The sequence below is a fragment of the Hemitrygon akajei genome, chromosome 1 (assembly GCF_048418815.1).
Source record: "Hemitrygon akajei chromosome 1, sHemAka1.3, whole genome shotgun sequence".
Lineage (NCBI taxonomy): Eukaryota > Metazoa > Chordata > Chondrichthyes > Myliobatiformes > Dasyatidae > Hemitrygon > Hemitrygon akajei.
In genome coordinates this window covers 160,679,060-160,700,163 of record NC_133124.1, presented here as the reverse complement: position 1 = coordinate 160,700,163, position 21,104 = coordinate 160,679,060, and the positions used below count along the sequence as shown (strand labels likewise).

General features: G+C 49.1%; 1 protein-coding gene across 1 annotated transcript in view; it reads right to left on the bottom strand.

Moving 5' to 3' along the window:
• LOC140734425 (myeloid cell surface antigen CD33-like) overlaps positions 1 to 21,104 on the bottom strand; it is a 609,813-nt gene that overhangs the window by 495,347 nt on the left and 93,362 nt on the right. The window contains exon 3 of the mRNA XM_073058385.1: positions 19,267 to 19,635. Coding sequence (XP_072914486.1) covers positions 19,267 to 19,635 — 369 coding nt within the window. The remainder of the gene's footprint in view (positions 1 to 19,266; positions 19,636 to 21,104) is intronic.

The window sequence follows — 21,104 nt, the reverse complement described above, 5'->3', positions numbered from 1 at the left end:
GTGTGATGTCCCTCAGTATCTCCACTCTCACAGTGTGATTTATCGCAGTATCTCCCCTCTGTCAGTGTGGTGTATCTCAGTATCTCCCCTCTGACAGTGTGTTGTCTCACAGTATCTTCCCTCTGTCAGTGAGATGTATCTCAGTATCTCCCCTCTGACAGTGTGATTTATCCCAATATCTCCCCTCTGACAGTGTGATGTCTCTCAGTATCTCCCCTCTGACAGTGAGGTGTATCACAGTGTCTCCCCTCTGACAGTGTGATGTCTCTCAGTATCTCCCCTCTGACAGTGTGATTTATCCCAGTATCTCCCCACTGACAGTGTGGTGTATCTCAGTATTTCCGCTCTGACAGTGTGATGTCCCTCAATATCTCCCCTCAGACAGTGTGGTGTATCTCAGTATCTCCTCTCTGTCAGTGTGATGTATCTCTGTATCTACCCTCTGACAGTGATGTATCTCAGTATCTACCCTCTGACAGTGTGATGTATCTCAGTATCTCCCCTCTGACAGTGTGATGTATCTCTGTATCTCCCCTCCGACAGTGTGATGTATCTCAGTATCTACCCTCTGACAGTGTGATGTATCTCAATATCTCCTCTCTGACAGTGTGATGTATCTCTGTATCTACCCTCTGACAGTGTGATGTATCTCAGTATCTCCCCTCTGACAGTGTGAAGTATCTCAGTATCTACCCTCTGACAGTGTGATGTATCTCAGTATCTCCCCTCTGACAGTGTGATGTATCTCAGTATCTCCCCTCTGACAGTGTGATGTATCTCTGTATCTCCCCTCTGACAGTGTGATGTATCTCAGTATCTAAACTCTGACAGTGTGATGTATCTCAGTATCTCCCCTCTGTCAGTGTGATGTATCTCAGTATCTACCCTCTGACAGTGTGATGTATCTCAGTATCTCCACTCTGTCAGTGTGATGTATCTCTGTATCTACCCTCTGACAGTGTGATGTATCTCAGTATCTACCCTCTGACAGTGTGATGTATCTCAGTATCTCCACTCTGTCAGTGTGATGTATCTCTGTATCTACCCTCTGACAGTGTGATGTATCTCAGTCTCTCCCCTCTGACAGTGTGATGTATCTCTGTATCTCCCCTCTGACAGTGTGATGTATCTCAGATTCTACCCTCTGACAGTGTGATGTCTCTCAGTATCTACCCTCTGACAGTGTGATGTCTCTCAGTATCTACCCTCTGACAGTGTGATGTATCTCAGTATCTCCCCTCTGACAGTGTGATGTATCTCTGTATCTCCCCTCTGTCAGTGTGATGTATCTCAGTATATACCCTATGACAGTGTGATGTATCTCTGTATCTACACTCTGACAGTGTAATGTATGTGTATCTACCCTCTTACAGTGTGATGTATCTCACTATCTCCCCTCTGACTGTGTGATGTGTCTCAGTATCTCCCCTCTGACAGTGTGATGTATCTCAGTATCTCCCCTTTGACGGTGTGATGTATCTCACTATCTCCCCTCTGACAGTGTGATGTATCTCAGTATCTATCCTCTGTCAGTGTGATGTATCTCAGCATCTACCATCTGTCAGTGTGATGTATCTCAGAATCTCCCCTCTGACAGAGTGATGTATCTCAGTATCTACCCTCTGACAGTGTGATGTATCTCAGTATCTCCCCTCTGACTGTGTGATGTATCTCTGTATCTACCCTCTGACAGTGTGATGTATCTCAGTATCTACCCTCTGACAGTGTGATGTATCTCAGTATCTCCCCTCTGACAGTGTGATGTATCTCTGTATCTCCCCTCTGACAGTGTGATGTATCTCTGTATCTCCCCTCTGACAGTGTGATGTATCTCAGTATCTACACTCTGACAGTGTGATGTATCTCAGTATCTCCCCTCTGACAGTGTGATGTATCTCTGTATCTCCCCTCTGTCAGTGTGATGTATCTCAGTATATACCCTCTGACAGTGTGATGTATCTTTGTATCTACACTCTGACAGTCTAATGTATGTGTATCTACCCTCTTACAGTGTGATGTATCTCACTATCTCCCCTCTGTCAGTGTGATGTATCTCTGTATCTCCCCTCTGACAGTGTGATGTATCTCAGTATCTCCCCTCTGACAGTGTGATGTATCTCACTATCTCCCCTCTGACGGTGTGATGTGTCTCAGTATCTCCCCTCTGACAGTGTGATGTATCTCAGTATCTCCCCTTTGACAGTGTGATGTATCTCACTATCTCCCCTCTGACAGTGTGATGTATCTCAGTATCTACCCTTTGACAGTGTGATGTATCTCAGTATTTACCCTCTGACAGTGTGATGTATCTCAGTATCTCCCCTCTGTCAGTGTGATGTCCCTCAGTATCTCCCCTCTGACAATGTGTTGTATCTCAGTATCTCCCCTCTGACAGTGAGATGTCCCTCAGTATCTCCCCTCTGCCAGTGTGATGTCTCTCAGTATCTCCCCTCTGACAGTGTGATGTATCTCAGTATCTCCCCTCTGACAGTGTGATGTCCCACAGTATCTCCCATCTGACAGTGTGATGTTTCTCAGTATCTCCCCTCTGACAGTGTGATGTATCTCAGTATCTCCCCTATGACAATGTGATGTCTCCCAGTATCTTCGCTCTGACAGTCTAGTGTATCTCAGTATCTCCCCTCTGACTGTGAAGAGCATCTCAGTATCTCCCCTCTGACAGTGTGATGTCCCTCTGTATCTCCCCTCTGACAGTGTGATTTATCTCAGTATTTCCCATCTGACAGTGTGATTTCTCTCAGTATCTCCCCTCTGACAGTATGATGTTTCTCAGTCTCTCCCCTCTGACAGTGTGATGTCCCTCAGTATCTCCCCGCTGACAGTGTTTATCCCAGTATCTCCCCCCTGACAGTGTGATGTCCCTCAGTATCTCCACTCTCACAGTGTGATTTATCGCAGTATCTCCCCTCTGTCAGTGTGGTGTATCTCAGTATCTCCCCTCTGACAGTGTGTTGTCTCACAGTATCTTCCCTCTGTCAGTGAGATGTATCTCAGTATCTCCCCTCTGACAGTGTGTTGTCTCACAGTATCTTCCCTCTGTCAGTGAGATGTATCTCAGTATCTCCCCTCTGACAGTGTGATTTATCCCAATATCTCCCCTCTGACAGTGTGATGTCTCTCAGTATCTCCCCTCTGACAGTGAGGTGTATCACAGTGTCTCCCCTCTGACAGTGTGATGTCTCTCAGTATCTCCCCTCTGACAGTGTGATTTATCCCAGTATCTCCCCACTGACAGTGTGGTGTATCTCAGTATTTCCGCTCTGACAGTGTGATGTCCCTCAATATCTCCCCTCAGACAGTGTGGTGTATCTCAGTATCTCCTCTCTGTCAGTGTGATGTATCTCTGTATCTACCCTCTGACAGTGATGTATCTCAGTATCTACCCTCTGACAGTGTGATGTATCTCAGTATCTCCCCTCTGACAGTGTGATGTATCTCTGTATCTCCCCTCCGACAGTGTGATGTATCTCAGTATCTACCCTCTGACAGTGTGATGTATCTCAATATCTCCTCTCTGACAGTGTGATGTATCTCTGTATCTACCCTCTGACAGTGTGATGTATCTCAGTATCTCCCCTCTGACAGTGTGAAGTATCTCAGTATCTACCCTCTGACAGTGTGATGTATCTCAGTATCTCCCCTCTGACAGTGTGATGTATCTCTGTATCTCCCCTCTGACAGTGTGATGTATCTCTGTATCTCCCCTCTGACAGTGTGATGTATCTCAGTATCTAAACTCTGACAGTGTGATGTATCTCAGTATCTCCCCTCTGTCAGTGTGATGTATCTCAGTATCTACCCTCTGACAGTGTGATGTATCTCAGTATCTCCACTCTGTCAGTGTGATGTATCTCTGTATCTACCCTCTGACAGTGTGATGTATCTCAGTATCTACCCTCTGACAGTGTGATGTATCTCAGTATCTCCACTCTGTCAGTGTGATGTATCTCTGTATCTACCCTCTGACAGTGTGATGTATCTCAGTCTCTCCCCTCTGACAGTGTGATGTATCTCTGTATCTCCCCTCTGACAGTGTGATGTATCTCAGAATCTACACTCTGACAGTGTGATGTATCTCAGTATCTCCCCTCTGACAGTGTGATGTATCTCTGTATCACCCCTCTGTCAGTGTGATGTATCTCAGTATATACCCTATGACAGTGTGATGTATCTCTGTATCTACACTCTGACAGTGTAATGTATGTGTATCTACCCTCTTACAGTGTGATGTATCTCACTATCTCCCCTCTGACTGTGTGATGTGTCTCAGTATCTCCCCTCTGACAGTGTGATGTATCTCAGTATCTATCCTCTGTCAGTGTGATGTATCTCAGCATCTAACATCTGTCATTGTGATGTATCTCAGAATCTCCCCTCTGACAGAGTGATGTATCTCAGTATCTACCCTCTGACAGTGTGATGTATCTCAGTATCTCCCCTCTGACTGTGTGATGTATCTCTGTATCTACCCTCTGACAGTGTGATGTATCTCAGTATCTACCCTCTGACAGTGTGATGTATCTCAGTATCTCCCCTCTGACAGTGTGATGTATCTCTGTATCTCCCCTCTGACAGTGTGATGTATCTCTGTATCTCCCCTCTGACAGTGTGATTTATCTCAGTATTTCCCATCTGACAGTGTGATTTCTCTCAGTATCTCCCCTCTGACAGTGTGATGTATCTCTGTATCTCCCCTCTGTCAGTGTGATGTATCTCAGTATATACCCTCTGACAGTGTGATGTATCTTTGTATCTACACTCTGACAGTCTAATGTATGTGTATCTACCCTCTTACAGTGTGATGTATCTCACTATCTCCCCTCTGTCAGTGTGATGTATCTCTGTATCTCCCCTCTGACAGTGTGATGTATCTCAGTATCTCCCCTCTGACAGTGTGATGTATCTCACTATCTCCCCTCTGACGGTGTGATGTGTCTCAGTATCTCCCCTCTGACAGTGTGATTTATCTCAGTATTTCCCATCTGACAGTGTGATTTCTCTCAGTATCTCCCCTCTGACAGTATGATGTTTCTCAGTCTCTCCCCTCTGACAGTGTGATGTCCCTCAGTATCTCCCCGCTGACAGTGTTTATCCCAGTATCTCCCCCCTGACAGTGTGATGTCCCTCAGTATCTCCACTCTCACAGTGTGATTTATCGCAGTATCTCCCCTCTGTCAGTGTGGTGTATCTCAGTATCTCCCCTCTGACAGTGTGTTGTCTCACAGTATCTTCCCTCTGTCAGTGAGATGTATCTCAGTATCTCCCCTCTGACAGTGTGTTGTCTCACAGTATCTTCCCTCTGTCAGTGAGATGTATCTCAGTATCTCCCCTCTGACAGTGTGATTTATCCCAATATCTCCCCTCTGACAGTGTGATGTCTCTCAGTATCTCCCCTCTGACAGTGAGGTGTATCACAGTGTCTCCCCTCTGACAGTGTGATGTCTCTCAGTATCTCCCCTCTGACAGTGTGATTTATCCCAGTATCTCCCCACTGACAGTGTGGTGTATCTCAGTATTTCCGCTCTGACAGTGTGATGTCCCTCAATATCTCCCCTCAGACAGTGTGGTGTATCTCAGTATCTCCTCTCTGTCAGTGTGATGTATCTCTGTATCTACCCTCTGACAGTGATGTATCTCAGTATCTACCCTCTGACAGTGTGATGTATCTCAGTATCTCCCCTCTGACAGTGTGATGTATCTCTGTATCTCCCCTCCGACAGTGTGATGTATCTCAGTATCTACCCTCTGACAGTGTGATGTATCTCAATATCTCCTCTCTGACAGTGTGATGTATCTCTGTATCTACCCTCTGACAGTGTGATGTATCTCAGTATCTCCCCTCTGACAGTGTGAAGTATCTCAGTATCTACCCTCTGACAGTGTGATGTATCTCAGTATCTCCCCTCTGACAGTGTGATGTATCTCTGTATCTCCCCTCTGACAGTGTGATGTATCTCTGTATCTCCCCTCTGACAGTGTGATGTATCTCAGTATCTAAACTCTGACAGTGTGATGTATCTCAGTATCTCCCCTCTGTCAGTGTGATGTATCTCAGTATCTACCCTCTGACAGTGTGATGTATCTCAGTATCTCCACTCTGTCAGTGTGATGTATCTCTGTATCTACCCTCTGACAGTGTGATGTATCTCAGTATCTACCCTCTGACAGTGTGATGTATCTCAGTATCTCCACTCTGTCAGTGTGATGTATCTCTGTATCTACCCTCTGACAGTGTGATGTATCTCAGTCTCTCCCCTCTGACAGTGTGATGTATCTCTGTATCTCCCCTCTGACAGTGTGATGTATCTCAGAATCTACACTCTGACAGTGTGATGTATCTCAGTATCTCCCCTCTGACAGTGTGATGTATCTCTGTATCACCCCTCTGTCAGTGTGATGTATCTCAGTATATACCCTATGACAGTGTGATGTATCTCTGTATCTACACTCTGACAGTGTAATGTATGTGTATCTACCCTCTTACAGTGTGATGTATCTCACTATCTCCCCTCTGACTGTGTGATGTGTCTCAGTATCTCCCCTCTGACAGTGTGATGTATCTCAGTATCTATCCTCTGTCAGTGTGATGTATCTCAGCATCTAACATCTGTCATTGTGATGTATCTCAGAATCTCCCCTCTGACAGAGTGATGTATCTCAGTATCTACCCTCTGACAGTGTGATGTATCTCAGTATCTCCCCTCTGACTGTGTGATGTATCTCTGTATCTACCCTCTGACAGTGTGATGTATCTCAGTATCTACCCTCTGACAGTGTGATGTATCTCAGTATCTCCCCTCTGACAGTGTGATGTATCTCTGTATCTCCCCTCTGACAGTGTGATGTATCTCTGTATCTCCCCTCTGACAGTGTGATTTATCTCAGTATTTCCCATCTGACAGTGTGATTTCTCTCAGTATCTCCCCTCTGACAGTGTGATGTATCTCTGTATCTCCCCTCTGTCAGTGTGATGTATCTCAGTATATACCCTCTGACAGTGTGATGTATCTTTGTATCTACACTCTGACAGTCTAATGTATGTGTATCTACCCTCTTACAGTGTGATGTATCTCACTATCTCCCCTCTGTCAGTGTGATGTATCTCTGTATCTCCCCTCTGACAGTGTGATGTATCTCAGTATCTCCCCTCTGACAGTGTGATGTATCTCACTATCTCCCCTCTGACGGTGTGATGTGTCTCAGTATCTCCCCTCTGACAGTGTGATGTATCTCAGTATCTCCCCTTTGACAGTGTGATGTATCTCACTATCTCCCCTCTGACAGTGTGATGTATCTCAGTATCTACCCTCTGTCAGTGTGATGTATCTCAGCAACTACCATCTGTCAGTGTGATGTATCTCAGAATCTCCCCTCTGACAGTGTGATGTAACTCAGTATCTACCCTCTGTCACTGTGATGTATCTCAGTATCTCCCCTCTTACATTGTGATGTATCTCAGAATCTCCCCTTTGACAGTGTGATGTATCTCAGTATCTACCCTCTGTCAGTGTGATGTATCTCAGTATCTCCCCTCTGACAGTGTGATGTACCTCAGTATCTACCCTCTGTCAGTGTGATGTATCTCAGTATCTCCCCTCTTACATTGTGATGTATCTCAGTATCTACCCTCTGACAGTGTGATGTATCTCAGTATCTACCCTCTGACAGTGTGATGTATCTCTGTATCTCCCCTCTGACAGTGTGATGTATCTCAGTATCTCCCCTCTGACAGTGTGATGTATCTCAGTATCTCCCCTCTGTCAGTGTGATGTATCTCAGTATATACCCTCTGACATTGTGATGTATCTCTGTATCTACACTCTGACAGTGTAATGTATGTGTATCTACCCTCTGACAGTGTGATGTATCTCAGTATCTCCCCTCTGACAGTGTGATGTGTCTCAGCACCTCCCCTCTGACAGTGTGATGTATCTCAGTATCTCCCCTTTGACAGTGTGATGTATCTCACTATCTCCCCTCTGACAGTGATGTATCTCAGTATCTTCCCTCTGTCAGTGTGATGTATCTCAGCTTCTACCATCTGTCAGTGTGATGTATCTCAGAATCTCCCCTCTGACAGTGTGATGTATCTCAGTATCTACCCTCTGTCAGTGTGATGTATCTCAGTATCTCCCCTCTTTCATTGTGATGTATCTCCCTATCTCCCCTCCGACAGTGTGATGAATCGCAGTATCTCCCTTCTGATAGTGCTTTTAGCATGATAGTGTGAATTGCAGCTTTTAACACTAAGCTATCGCCAACATAGAAGCATTGCGACAGAGGTGTATGCATTGTCCAGGTGAGCTAAGGCCATGTGAAGAGCCATTGAGATCACTCCTGCCGTAGACCTGCTGTGGTGATAGGTAAATTGCAGAGACTCGGTCCTGGCTGAGGCAGAGCTGATTCTACCATAACCAAACTCTCAAAGCATTTCATCACCTACTGGACAATAGTCATTAAGGGAGCTCGCACTGCTCTTCTTGGGCCTTTTTTGAAGAGTTTGGGAAGATCAAATTAAGTAATATAATATATAATATAATGTAATTATATATAATGTAATATAAACCAACAAACATAATGTTGTTTTGTATAAAACAATCCAACTAATAAAACAATATAGAAATTCTATCAAAAAGTTTGAACAAATGTAGAGAAAATCGAGAGGACTTGTGGAACTCCTGAACTTTATTCCCTGGACTGCAGGAGAATCAGGGGAGATCATATGACAGTTCCCACACCGGCATTAATGGAGCCCACACTGGGAAGCTGCCTGTTCCCATACGGGCATTAATGGAGCGCACACTTGGAAGCTGCCTGTTCCCATACCGGCATTAATGGAGCCCACACTGAGAAGCTGCCTGTTCCCATACCGGTATTAATGGAGCCCACACGGGGAAGCTGCCTGTTCCCATACCGGTATTAATGTAGCCCACACTGGGAAGCTGCCTGTTCCCACACTGGCATTAATGGAGCCCACACTGGGAAGCTGCCTGTTCCCATACCGGCATTAATGGAGCCCACACGGGGAAGCTGCCTGTTCCCAAACCGGGATTAATGGAGCCCACACTGGGAAGCTGCCTGTTCCCATACCGGTATTAACGGAGACCACACTGGGAAGCTGTCTGTTCCCATACCGGTATTAATGGAGCCCCCACTGGGAAGCTACCTGTTCCCATACTGGTATTACTGGATTCCACACTGGGAAACTGCCTGTTCCCATACCGGCATTAATGGAGCCCCCACTGGGAAGCTACCTGTTCCCATACTGGTATTACTGGTTTCCACACTGGGAAACTGCCTGTTCCCATACCGGTATTAATGGAGCCCACACTGGGAAGCTGCCTGTTCCCATACCGGTATTAATGGAGCCAACACTGGGAAGCTGCCTGTTCCCATACCGGCATTAATGGAACCCACACTGGGAAAATGCCTGTTTCCATACCGGTATTAATGGAGCCCACACTGGGAAGCTACCTGTTCCCATACCGGTATTAATGGAGCCCCCACTGGGAAGCTACCTGTTCCCATACCGGTATTAATGGAGCCCACACTGGGAAGCTGCCTGTTCCCATACCGGTATTAATGGAGCCCACACTGGGAAGCTGCCTGTTCCCATACCGGTATTAATGGAGCCCAAACTGGGAAGCTGCCTGTTCCCATACCGGTATTAATGGAGCCCACACTGGGAAGCTGTCTGTTCCCATACCGGTATTAATGGAGACCACACAGGGAAGCTGCCTGTTCCCATACCGGTATTAATGGAGCCCACACTGCGAAACTGCCTGTTCCCATACCGGCATTAATGGAGCCCCCACTGATAAGCTACCTGTTCCCATACCGGTATTAATGGAGCCCACACAGGGAAGCTGCCTGTTCCCATACCGGCATTAATGGAGCCCACACTGGGAAGCTACCTGTTCCCATACCGGTATTAATGGAGCCGACACTGGGAAACTGCCTGTTCCCATACCGGCATTAATGGAGCCCCCACTGGGAAGCTACCTGTTCCCATACCGGTATTAATGGAGCCCACACAGGGAAGCTGCCTGTTCCCATACCGGTATTAATGGAGCCCCCACTGGGAAGCTGCCTGTTCCCATACCGGTATTAATGGAGCCAACACTGGGAAGCTGCCTGTTCCCATACCGGTATTAATGGAACCCACACTGGGAAACTGCCTGTTCCCATAACGGCATAAATGGAGCCCACACAGGGTAACTGCCTGTTCCCATACCGGTATTAATGGAGCCCACACTGGGAAGCTGCCTGTTCCCATATCGGTATTAATGGAGCCCACACTGGGAAGCTGCCTGTTCCCATACCGGTATTAATGGAGCCCACACTGGGAAGCTGCCTGTTCCCATACCGGTATTAATGGAGCCCACACTGGGAAGCTGCCTGTTCCCATACCGGTATTAATGGAGCCCACACTGGGAAGCTGCCTGTTCCCATACCGGTATTAATGGAGCCCACACTGGGAAACTGCCTGTTCCCATACCGGTATTAATGGAGCCCACACTGGGAAACTGCCTGTTCCCATACCGGTATTAATGGAACCCACACTGGGAAACTGCCTGTTCCCATACCGGTATTAATGGAGCCCACACTGGGAAGCTGTCTGTTCCCATACCGGTATTAATGGAACCCACACTGGGAAACTGCCTGTTCCCATACCGGTATTAATGGAGCCCACACTGGGAAACTGCCTGTTCCCATACCGGTATTAATGGAGCCCACACTGGGAAGCTGCCTGTTCCCATACCGGCATTAATGGAGCCCACACTGGGAAGCTGCCTGTTCCCATACCGGTATTAATGGAGCCCACACTGGGAAGCTGCCTGTTCCCATACCGGCATTAATGGAGCCCACACTGGGAAGCTGCCTGTTCCCATACCGGCATTAATGGAGCCCACACTGGGAAACTGCCTGTTCCCATACCGGCATTAATGGAGCCCAAACTGGGAAGCTGCCTGTTCCCATACCGGTATTAATGGAGCCCACACTGGGATGCTGCCTGTTCCCATACCTTTATTAATGGAGCCCACACAGGGAAACTACCTGTTCCCATATCGGCATTAATGGAGCCCACACTGGGAAGCTGTTTGTTCGCATTCCGGTATTAATGGAGCCCAAACTGGGAAGCTGCCTGTTCCCATACCGGTATTAATGGAGCCCACACTGGGATGCTGCCTGTTCCCATACCGGCATTAATGGAGCCCAAACTGGGAAGCTGCCTGTTCCCATTCCGGTATTAATGGAGCCCACACAGGGAAACTGCCTGTTCCCATACCGGCATTAATGGAGCCCACACTGGGAAGCTGCCTGTTCCCATACCAGTATTAATGGAGCCCACACAGGGAAACTGCCTGTTCCCATACCGGCATTAATGGAGCCCACACAGGGAAACTGCCTGTTCCCATACCGGCATTAATGGAGCCCACACTGGGAAAATGCCTGTTCCCATACCGGCAGTAATGGAGCCCACACAGGGAAACTGTCTGTTCCCATACCAACATTAATGGAGCCCACACTGGGAAACTGCCTGTTCCCATACCAGCATTAATGGAGCCCACACTGGGAAGCTGCCTGGTCCCATACCGGCATTAATGTGGCCCATACTGGGAAGCTGCCTGTTCCCATACCGGTATTAATGGAGCCCACACTGGGAAGCTGCCTGTTCCCATACCGGCATTAATGTGGCCCATACTGGGAAGCTGCCTGTTCCCATACCGGTATTAATGGAGCCCACACTGGGAAGCTGCCTGTTCCCATAACGGTATTAATGGAGCCCACACTGGGAAACTGCCTGTTCCCATAACCGCATTAATGGAGCCCCCACTGGGAAGCTACCTGTTCCCATACCGGTATTAATGGAGCCCACACTGGGAAGCTGCCTGTTCCCAAACCGGCATTAATGGAGCCCACACTGGGAAGCTGCCTGTTCCCATACCGGTATTAACGGAGACCACACTGGGAAGCTGTCTGTTCCCATACCGGTATTAATGGAGCCCCCACTGGGAAGCTGCCTGTTCCCATACCGGCATTAATGGAGCCCCCACTGGGAAGCTGCCTGTTCCCATACCGGTATTAATGGAGCCCACACTGGGAAGCTGCCTGTTCGCATAACGGTATTAATGGAGCCAACACTGGGAAGCTGCCTGTTCCCATACCGGTATTAATGGAGCCCACACTGGGAAGCTGCCTGTTCCCATACCGGTATTAATGGAGCCCCCACTGGGAAGCTGCCTGTTCCCATACCGGTATTAATGGAGCCCACACTGGGAAGCTGCCTGTTCCCATACCGGTATTAATGGAGCCCACACTGGGAAGCTGCCTGTTCCCATACCGGTATTAATGGAGCCCCCACTGGGAAGCTGCCTGTTCCCATACCGGTATTAATGGAGCCAACACTGGGAAGCTGCCTGTTCCCATACCGGTATTAATGGAGCACACACTGAGAAGCTGCCTGTTCCCATATCGTTATTAATGGAGCCCACACTGGGAAGCTGCCTGTTCCCATACCGGCATTAATGGAGCCCACACAGGGAAACTGTCTGTTCCCATACCAGCATTAATGGAGCCCACACTGGGAAACTGCCTGTTCCCATACCAGCATTAATGGAGCCCACACTGGGAAGCTGCCTGTTCCCATACCGGCATTAATGTGGCCCATACTGGGAAGCTGCCTGTTCCCATACCGGTATTAATGGAGCCCACACTGGGAAGCTGCCTGTTCCCATACCGGCATTAATGTGGCCCATACTGGGAAGCTGCCTGTTCCCATACCGGTATTAATGGAGCCCACACTGGGAAGCTGCCTGTTCCCATAACGGTATTAATGGAGCCCACACTGGGAAACTGCCTGTTCCCATAACAGCATTAATGGAGCCCCCACTGGGAAGCTACCTGTTCCCATACCGGTATTAATGGAGCCCACACTGGGAAGCTGCCTGTTCCCAAACCGGCATTAATGGAGCCCACACTGGGAAGCTGCCTGTTCCCATACCGGTATTAACGGAGACCACACTGGGAAGCTGTCTGTTCCCATACCGGTATTAATGGAGCCCCCACTGGGAAGCTGACTGTTCCCATACCGGCATTAATGGAGCCCCCACTGGGAAGCTGCCTGTTCCCATACCGGTATTAATGGAGCCCACACTGGGAAGCTGCCTGTTCGCATAACGGTATTAATGGAGCCAACACTGGGAAGCTGCCTGTTCCCATACCGGTATTAATGGAGCCCACACTGGGAAGCTGCCTGTTCCCATACCGGTATTAATGGAGCCCCCACTGGGAAGCTGCCTGTTCCCATACCGGTATTAATGGAGCCAAAACTGGGAAGCTGCCTGTTCCCATACCGGTATTAATGGAGCCCACACTGGGAAGATGCCTGTTCGCATAACGGTATTAATGGAGCCCACACTGGGAAACTGCCTGTTCCCATACCGGCATAAGTGGAGCCCACACTGGGAAACTGCCTGTTCCCATACCGGCATTAATGGAGCCCACACTGGGAAGCTGCCTGTTCCCATATCGTTATTAATGGAGCCCACACTGGGAAGCTGCCTGTTCCCATACCGGCATTAATGGAGCCCACACTGGGAAGCTGCCTGTTCCCATACCGGTATTAATGGAGCCCACACAGGGAATCTGTCTGCTCCCATACCGGCATTAATGGAGCCCACACTGGGAAGCTGCCTGTTCCCATACCGGTATTAATGGAGCCCACACTGGGAAGCTGCCTGTTCCCATACCGGTATTAATGGAGCCCCCACTGGGAAGCTGCCTGTTCCCATACCGGTATTAATGGAGCCAACACTGGGAAGCTGCCTGTTCCCATACCGGTATTAATGGAGCCCACACTGGGAAGCTGCCTGTTCGCATAACGGTATTAATGGAGCCCACACTGGGAAACTGCCTGTTCCCATACCGGCATAAGTGGAGCCCACACTGGGAAACTGCCTGTTCCCATACCGGCATTAATGGAGCCCACACTGGGAAGCTGCCTGTTCCCATACCGGTATTAATGGAGCCCACACAGGGAATCTGTCTGCTCCCATACCGGCATTAATGGAGCCCACACTGGGAAGCTGCCTGTTCCCATACCGGTATTAATGGAGCCCACACTGGGAAGCTGCCTGTTCCCATTCCTGTATTAATGGAGCCAAACACAGGGAAACTGCCTGTTCCCATACCGGCATTAATGGAGCCCACACTGAGAATCTGTCGGTTCCCATACCGGTATTAATGGAACCCACACTGGGAAGCTGCCTGTTCCCATACCGGTATTAATGGAGCCCACACTGCGAATCTGTCTGTTCCCATACCGGTATTAATGGAGCCCACACTGGGAAGCTGTCTGTTCCCATACCGGTATTAATGGAACCCACACTGGGAAGCTGACTGTTCCCATACCGGCATTAATGGAGCCCACACTGGGAAGCTGCCTGTTCCCATACCGGCATTAATGGAGCCCACACTGGGAAGGTGCCTGTTCCCATCCCGGCATTAATGGAGCCCACACTGGGAAGCTGCCTGTTCCAATACCGGTATTAATGGAGCCCACACTGGGAAGCTGCCTGTTCCCATACCGGCATTAATGGAGCCCACACTGGGAAGCTGCCTGTTCCCATACCGATATTAATGAAACCCACACTGGGAAGCTGTCTGTTCCCATACCGGTATTAATGGACCCCCAGTGGGAAGCTGTCTGTTCCCATACCGGTATTAATGGAGCCCACACTGGGAAGCTGCCTGTTCCCATACCGGTATTAATGGAACCCACACTGGGAAGCTGCCTGTTCCCATACCAGCATTAATGGAGCCCACACTGGGAAGCTGTCTGTTCCCATACCGGTATTACCGGAGCCCACACTGGGAAGCTGCCTCTTCCCATACCGGTATTAACGGAGACCACACTGGGAAGCTGCCTGTTCCAATACCGGTATTAATGGAGCCCACACTGGGAAGCTGCCTGTTCCCATACCGGCATTAATGGAGCCCACACTGGGAAGCTGCCTGTTCCCATACCGGTATTAATGAAACCCAGACTGGGAAGCTGTCTGTTCCCATACCGGTATTAATGGACCCCCTGTGGGAACCTGTCTGTTCCCATACCGGTATTAATGGAGCCCACACTGGGAAGCTGCCTGTTCCCATACCGGTATTAATGGAACCCACACTGGGAAGCTGCCTGTTCCCATACCAGCATTAATGGAGCCCACACTGGGAAGCTGTCTGTTCCCATACCGGTATTAACGGAGCCCACACTGGGAAGCTGCCTGTTCCCATACCGGTATTAACGGAGACCACACTGGGAAGCTGTCTGTTCCCATACCGGTATTAATGGAGACCCAACTGGGAAGCTGCCTGTTCCCATACCGGCATTAATGGAGCCCACACTGGGAAGCTGCCTGTTCCCATACCGGCATTAATGGAGCCCACACAGGGATGCTGCCTGTTCCCATACCGGCATTAATGGAGCCCACACAGGGAAACTGCCTGTTCCCATATCGGCATTAATGGAGCCCACACTGGGAAGCTGCCTGTTCCCATACCGGCATTAATGGAGCCCACACTGGGAAGCTGCCTGTTCCCATACCGGTATTAATGGAGCCCTAACTGGGAAGCTGGCTGTTCCCATACCGGTATTAATGGAGCCCACACTGGGAAGCTGCCTGTTCCCATACCGGTATTAATGGAGCCCACACTGGGAAGCTGCCTGTTCCCTTACCGGCATTAATGGAGCCCACACAGGGATGCTGCCTGTTCCCATACCGGTATTAATGGAGCCCACACAGGGAAACTGCCTGTTCCCATACTGGTTTTAATGGAGCCCACACTGGGAAGCTGCCTGTTCCCATATCGGCATTAATGGAGCCCACACTGGGAAGCTGCCTGTTCCCATACCGGCATTAATGGAGCCCACACTGGGAAGCTGCCTGTTCCCATACCGGTATTAATGGAGCCCTAACTGGGAAGCTGGCTGTTCCCATACCGGCATTAGTGGAGCCCACACTGGGAAGCTGCCTGTTCCCATACCGGCATTAATGGAGCCCACACTGGGAAGCTGTCTGTTCCCATACCAGTATTAATGGAGCCCACACAGGGAAACTGCCTGTTCCCATACCGGTATTAATGGAGCACACACTGAGAATCTGCCTGTTCCCATACCGGTATTAATGGAGCACACACAGGGAAGCTGCCTGTTCCCATACCGGTATTAATGGAGCCCACACTGGGAAGCTGCCTGTTCCCATAACGGTATTAATGGAGCCCACACAGGGAAGCTGCCTGTTCCCATACCGGTATTAATGGAGCCCACACTGGGAAGCTGCCTGTTCCCATACCGGTATTAATGGAGCCCACACTGGGAAGCTGCCTGTTCCCATACCGGTATTAATGGAGCCCACACTGAGAAGCTGCCTGTTCCCATACCGGTATTAATGGAGCCCACACAGGGAAGCTGCCTGTTCCCATACCGGTATTAATGGAACCCACACTGGGAAGCAGTCTGTTCACATAACGGTATTAATGGAGCCCACACTGGGAAGCTGCCTGTTCCCATACCGGTATTAATGGACCCCCACTGGGAAGCTGCCTGTTCCCATACCGGTATTAATGGAGCCCACACTGGGAAGCTGTCTGTTCCCATACTGGCATTAATGGAGCCCACACTGGGAAGCTGCCTGTTCCCATACCGGCATTAATGGAGCCCACACTGGGAAGCTGTCTGTTCCCATACTGGCATTAATGGAGCCCACACTGGGAAGCTGCCTGTTCCCATACCGGTATTAATGGAGCCCACACTGGGAAGCTGCCTGTTCCCATACCGGCATTAATGGAGCCCACACTGGGAAGCTGCCTGTTCCCATACCGGTATTAATGGAGCCCACACTGGGAAGCTGCCTGGTACAATACCGGTATTAATGGAGCCCACACTGGGAAGCTGCCTGTTCCCATACCGGCATTACTGGAGCACACACTGGGAAGCTGCCTGTTCCCATACCGGTATTAATGGAGCCCACACTGGGAAGCTGCCTGGTACAATACCGGTATTAATGGAGCCCACACTGGGAAGCTGTCTGTTCCCATTCCGGCATTAATGGAGCCCACACTGGGAAGCTGTCTGTTCCCATACTGGCATTAATGGAGCCCACACTGGGAAGCTGCCTGTTCCCATACCGGCATTAATGGAGCCCACACTGGGAAGCTGCCTGTTCCCATACCGGCATTATTGGAGCACACACTGGGAAGCTGCCTGTTCCCATCCCGGTATTAATGGAGCCCACACTGGGAAGCTGCCTGTTCCCATACCGGCATTAATGGAGCCCACACTGGGAAGCTGTCTGTTCCCATCCCGGTATTAATGGAGCCCACACTGGGAAGCTGTCTGTTCCCATACCGGCATTAATGGAGCCCACACTGGGAAGCTGTCTGTTCCCATACCGGTATTAATGGAGCCCACACTGGGAAGCTGCCTGTTCCCATACTGGTATTAATGGAGCCCACACTGGGAAGCTGTCTGTTCCCATCCCGGTATTAATGGAGCCCACACTGGGAAGCTGTCTGTTCCCATCCCGGTATTAATGGAGCCCACACTGGGAAGCTGTCTGTTCCCATACCGGCATTAATGGAGCCCACACTGGGAAGCTGCCTGTTCCCATACCGGTATTAATGGAGCCCACACTGGGAAGCTGTCTGTTCCCATACCAGTATTAATGGAGCCCACACTGGGAAGCTGCCTGTTCCCATACCGGTATTAATGGAGCCCACACTGGGAAGCTGTCTGTTCCCATACCGGTATTAATAGAGCCCACACTGGTAAGCTGCCTGTTCCCATACCGGCATTAATGGAGCCCACACTGGGAAGCTGTCTGTTCCCATACCGGTATTAATGGAGCCCACACTGGGAAGCTGCCTGTTCCCATACCGGTATTAATGGAGCCCACACTGGGAAGCTGCCTGTTCCCATTCCGGTATTAATGGAGCCCACACTGGGAAGCTGCCTGTTCCCATACCGGCATTAATGGAGCCCACACTGGGAAGCTGTCTGTTCCCATACCGGTATTAATGGAGCCCACACTGGGAAGCTGCCTGTTCCCATACCGGTATTAATGGAGCCCACACTGGGAAGCTGCCTGTTCCCATACCGGTATTAATGGAGCCCACACTGGGAAGCTGCCTGTTCCCATACCGGCATTAATGGACCCCACACTGGGAAGCTGCCTGTTCCTATACCGGTATTAATGGAGCCCACACTGGGAAGCTGCCTGTTCCCATACCGGTATTAATGGAGCCCACACTGGGAAGCTGCCTGTTCCCATACCGGTATTAATGGAGCCCACACTGGGAAGCTGTCTGTTCCCATACCGGTATTAATGGAGCCCACACTTGGATGCTGCCTGTTCCCATACCGGCATTAATGGAGCACACACTGGGAAGCTGCCTGTTCCCATACCGGTATTAATGGAGCCCACACTGGGAAGCTGTCTGTTCCCATCCCGGCATTAATGGAGCCCACACTGGGAAGTTGTCTGTTCCCATACCGGCATTAATGGAGCCCACACTGGGAAGCTGCCTGTTCCCATACCGGTATTAATGGAGCCCAGACTGGGAAGCTGCCTGTTCCCATACCGGTATTAATGGAGCCCAGACTGGGAAGCTGCCTGTTCCCATACCGATATTAATGGAGCCCAGACTGGGAAGCTGCCTGTTACCATACCGGTATTATTGGAGCACACACTGGGAAGCTCTCTGTTCCCATACCGGCATTAATGGAGCCCAGACTGGGAAGCTGCCTGTTCCCATACCGGTATTAATGGAGCCCACACTGGGAAGCTGCCTGTTCAAATCCCGGCATTAATGGAACTCACACTGGGAAGCTGTCTGTTCCCATACCGGTATTAATGGAGCCCACACTGGGAAGCTGCCTGTTCCCATACCGGCATTAATGGAGCCCACGCTGGGAAGCTGGCTCAGATTTCCTGAGGAAATGAAGGGTGCTGTAAAAACTTTGTCCATTCATAACTTAGTTTATAATAGAGAAATGTGGAAGAGATAACATCATAGCAGAGACAGTGAGTTTGGATATTGTGTTAAATCTGACGGAGGCACAGCAAGTCACTGATAATCCCATTCTGCATTATTAATTTGTGAATTGTGTTACTGGGAAAGCAGCAGAATTTGGCTATTTCTCGCTGACTGCTGAGTGTCTATCATTATTTAATTAGACAAAACACTTACCTACAACACGTAGTTGTGTTATGGTGGAGTAGCTATAGCTATACGAGCTATTAAATTCAATTCTGAAGTGATAAGGGCCTTCATCTTCCTGTGTAACATTGTTTATATTCAGGGAACAGTCATTGTCGTTCAGGTTTCCAGAGAGCCGGGTCCGATGGTGATATCTTGGCATTACACGATTGCTATCCTTGGAGTGAAAGGCTATCCGTGACTGTGAAAATAGGTCATTTGAGTTAAACCAGATTCCCACCCGTTGGTCATTTGCCAGACGTGATGGATAGCTGTAGCGACACTGAATGTGTGCACACAGGCCCTTCCGCACTGTAACTTCTTGTTGAATGTTGGCTGTCCATTCCTCTGACACTACAGCTGAGGAGAGAGTATGAATATTAAGCAACAAGACAGTATTGAAGGAGATCCTCAGTGTTGACAGTTACATTGCTGTTGGTGTGTACTGCAGAGATCTTGGTAAGCACTGTGCAGTAATGATGGAGAGCTGGCCAATCATGGTGGTAATACTGAAGGAGTGTTACACAGACACAAGGACAATGTCAGCTACACTCTACTATCAGCACTGCAAATCTGGAGACCCCACATAAGGCAGCACGGTAGTGTATTGGTCAACAAGATGCTTTACGGTACAAGCCAGCCGGGTTCAATTCATGCTGCTGCCTGTAAGAAGTTTATACATTCGCCCCGTGACCACGTCCTCCCACTGTCCAAAGACATACTGGTTCATAGTTCATTGTAAATTGTCCCTTGATTAGACAAGGATTAAATTATGGGATTGCTGGGTGGCATGGCTCAAAGGGCCAGGAGGGACTATTCTGCACTGCATCTTAACAGCTGTCCACTGGACAACTGTAGGTTCGAAGTACCGTTGGATTCCTGTACAATCAGTATGGCCGCAAGGTGTGCGTATTGAAGGAGCATTAAAGTAGCACTGATCAGAATGGCAACAATGTGTACGAATTGAAGGAGCACTAATCAGAATGTCCACAATGTGGGAGTACTAAAGGAGCATTAAAGGAGCACTAATCAGAATGCCCGCAATGTGGGAGTATTGAAGGTGCATTAAAGGAGCACTAATCAGAATGCCCACAATGTGGGAGTATTGAAGGTGCATTAAAGGAGCACTAATCAGAATGCCAACAATGTGGGAGTATTGAAAGAGCATTAAAGGAGCACTAATCAGAATGCCCGCAATGTGGGAGTATTGAAGGTGCATTAAAGGAGCACTAATCAGAATGCCCGCAATGTGGGAGTACTAAAGGAGCAATAAAGGAGCACTAATCAGAATGCCCGCAATGTGGGAGTATTGAAGGTGCATTAAAGGAGCACTAATCAGAATGCCCACAATGTGGGAGTATTGAAGGTGCATTAAAGGAGCACTAATCAGAATGCCAACAATGTGGGAGTATTGAAAGAGCATTAAAGGAGCACTAATCAGAATGCCCGCAATGTGGGAGTATTGAAGGTGCATTAAAGGAGCACTAATCAGAATGCCCGCAATGTGGGAGTACTAAAGGAGCATTAAAGGAGCACTAATCAGAATGCCAACAATGTGGGAGTATTGAAAGAGCATTAAAGGAGCACTAATCAGAATGCCCACAATGTGGGAGTATTGAAGGTGCATTAAAGGAGCACTAATCAGAATGCCAACAATGTGTGCGTATTGAAGGAGCATTAAAGTAGCACTGATCAGAATGGCAACAATGTGTACGAATTGAAGGAGCACTAATCAGAATGTCCACAATGTGGGAGTACTAAAGGAGCATTAAAGGAGCACTAATCAGAATGCCCGCAATGTGGGAGTATTGAAGGTGCATTAAAGGAGC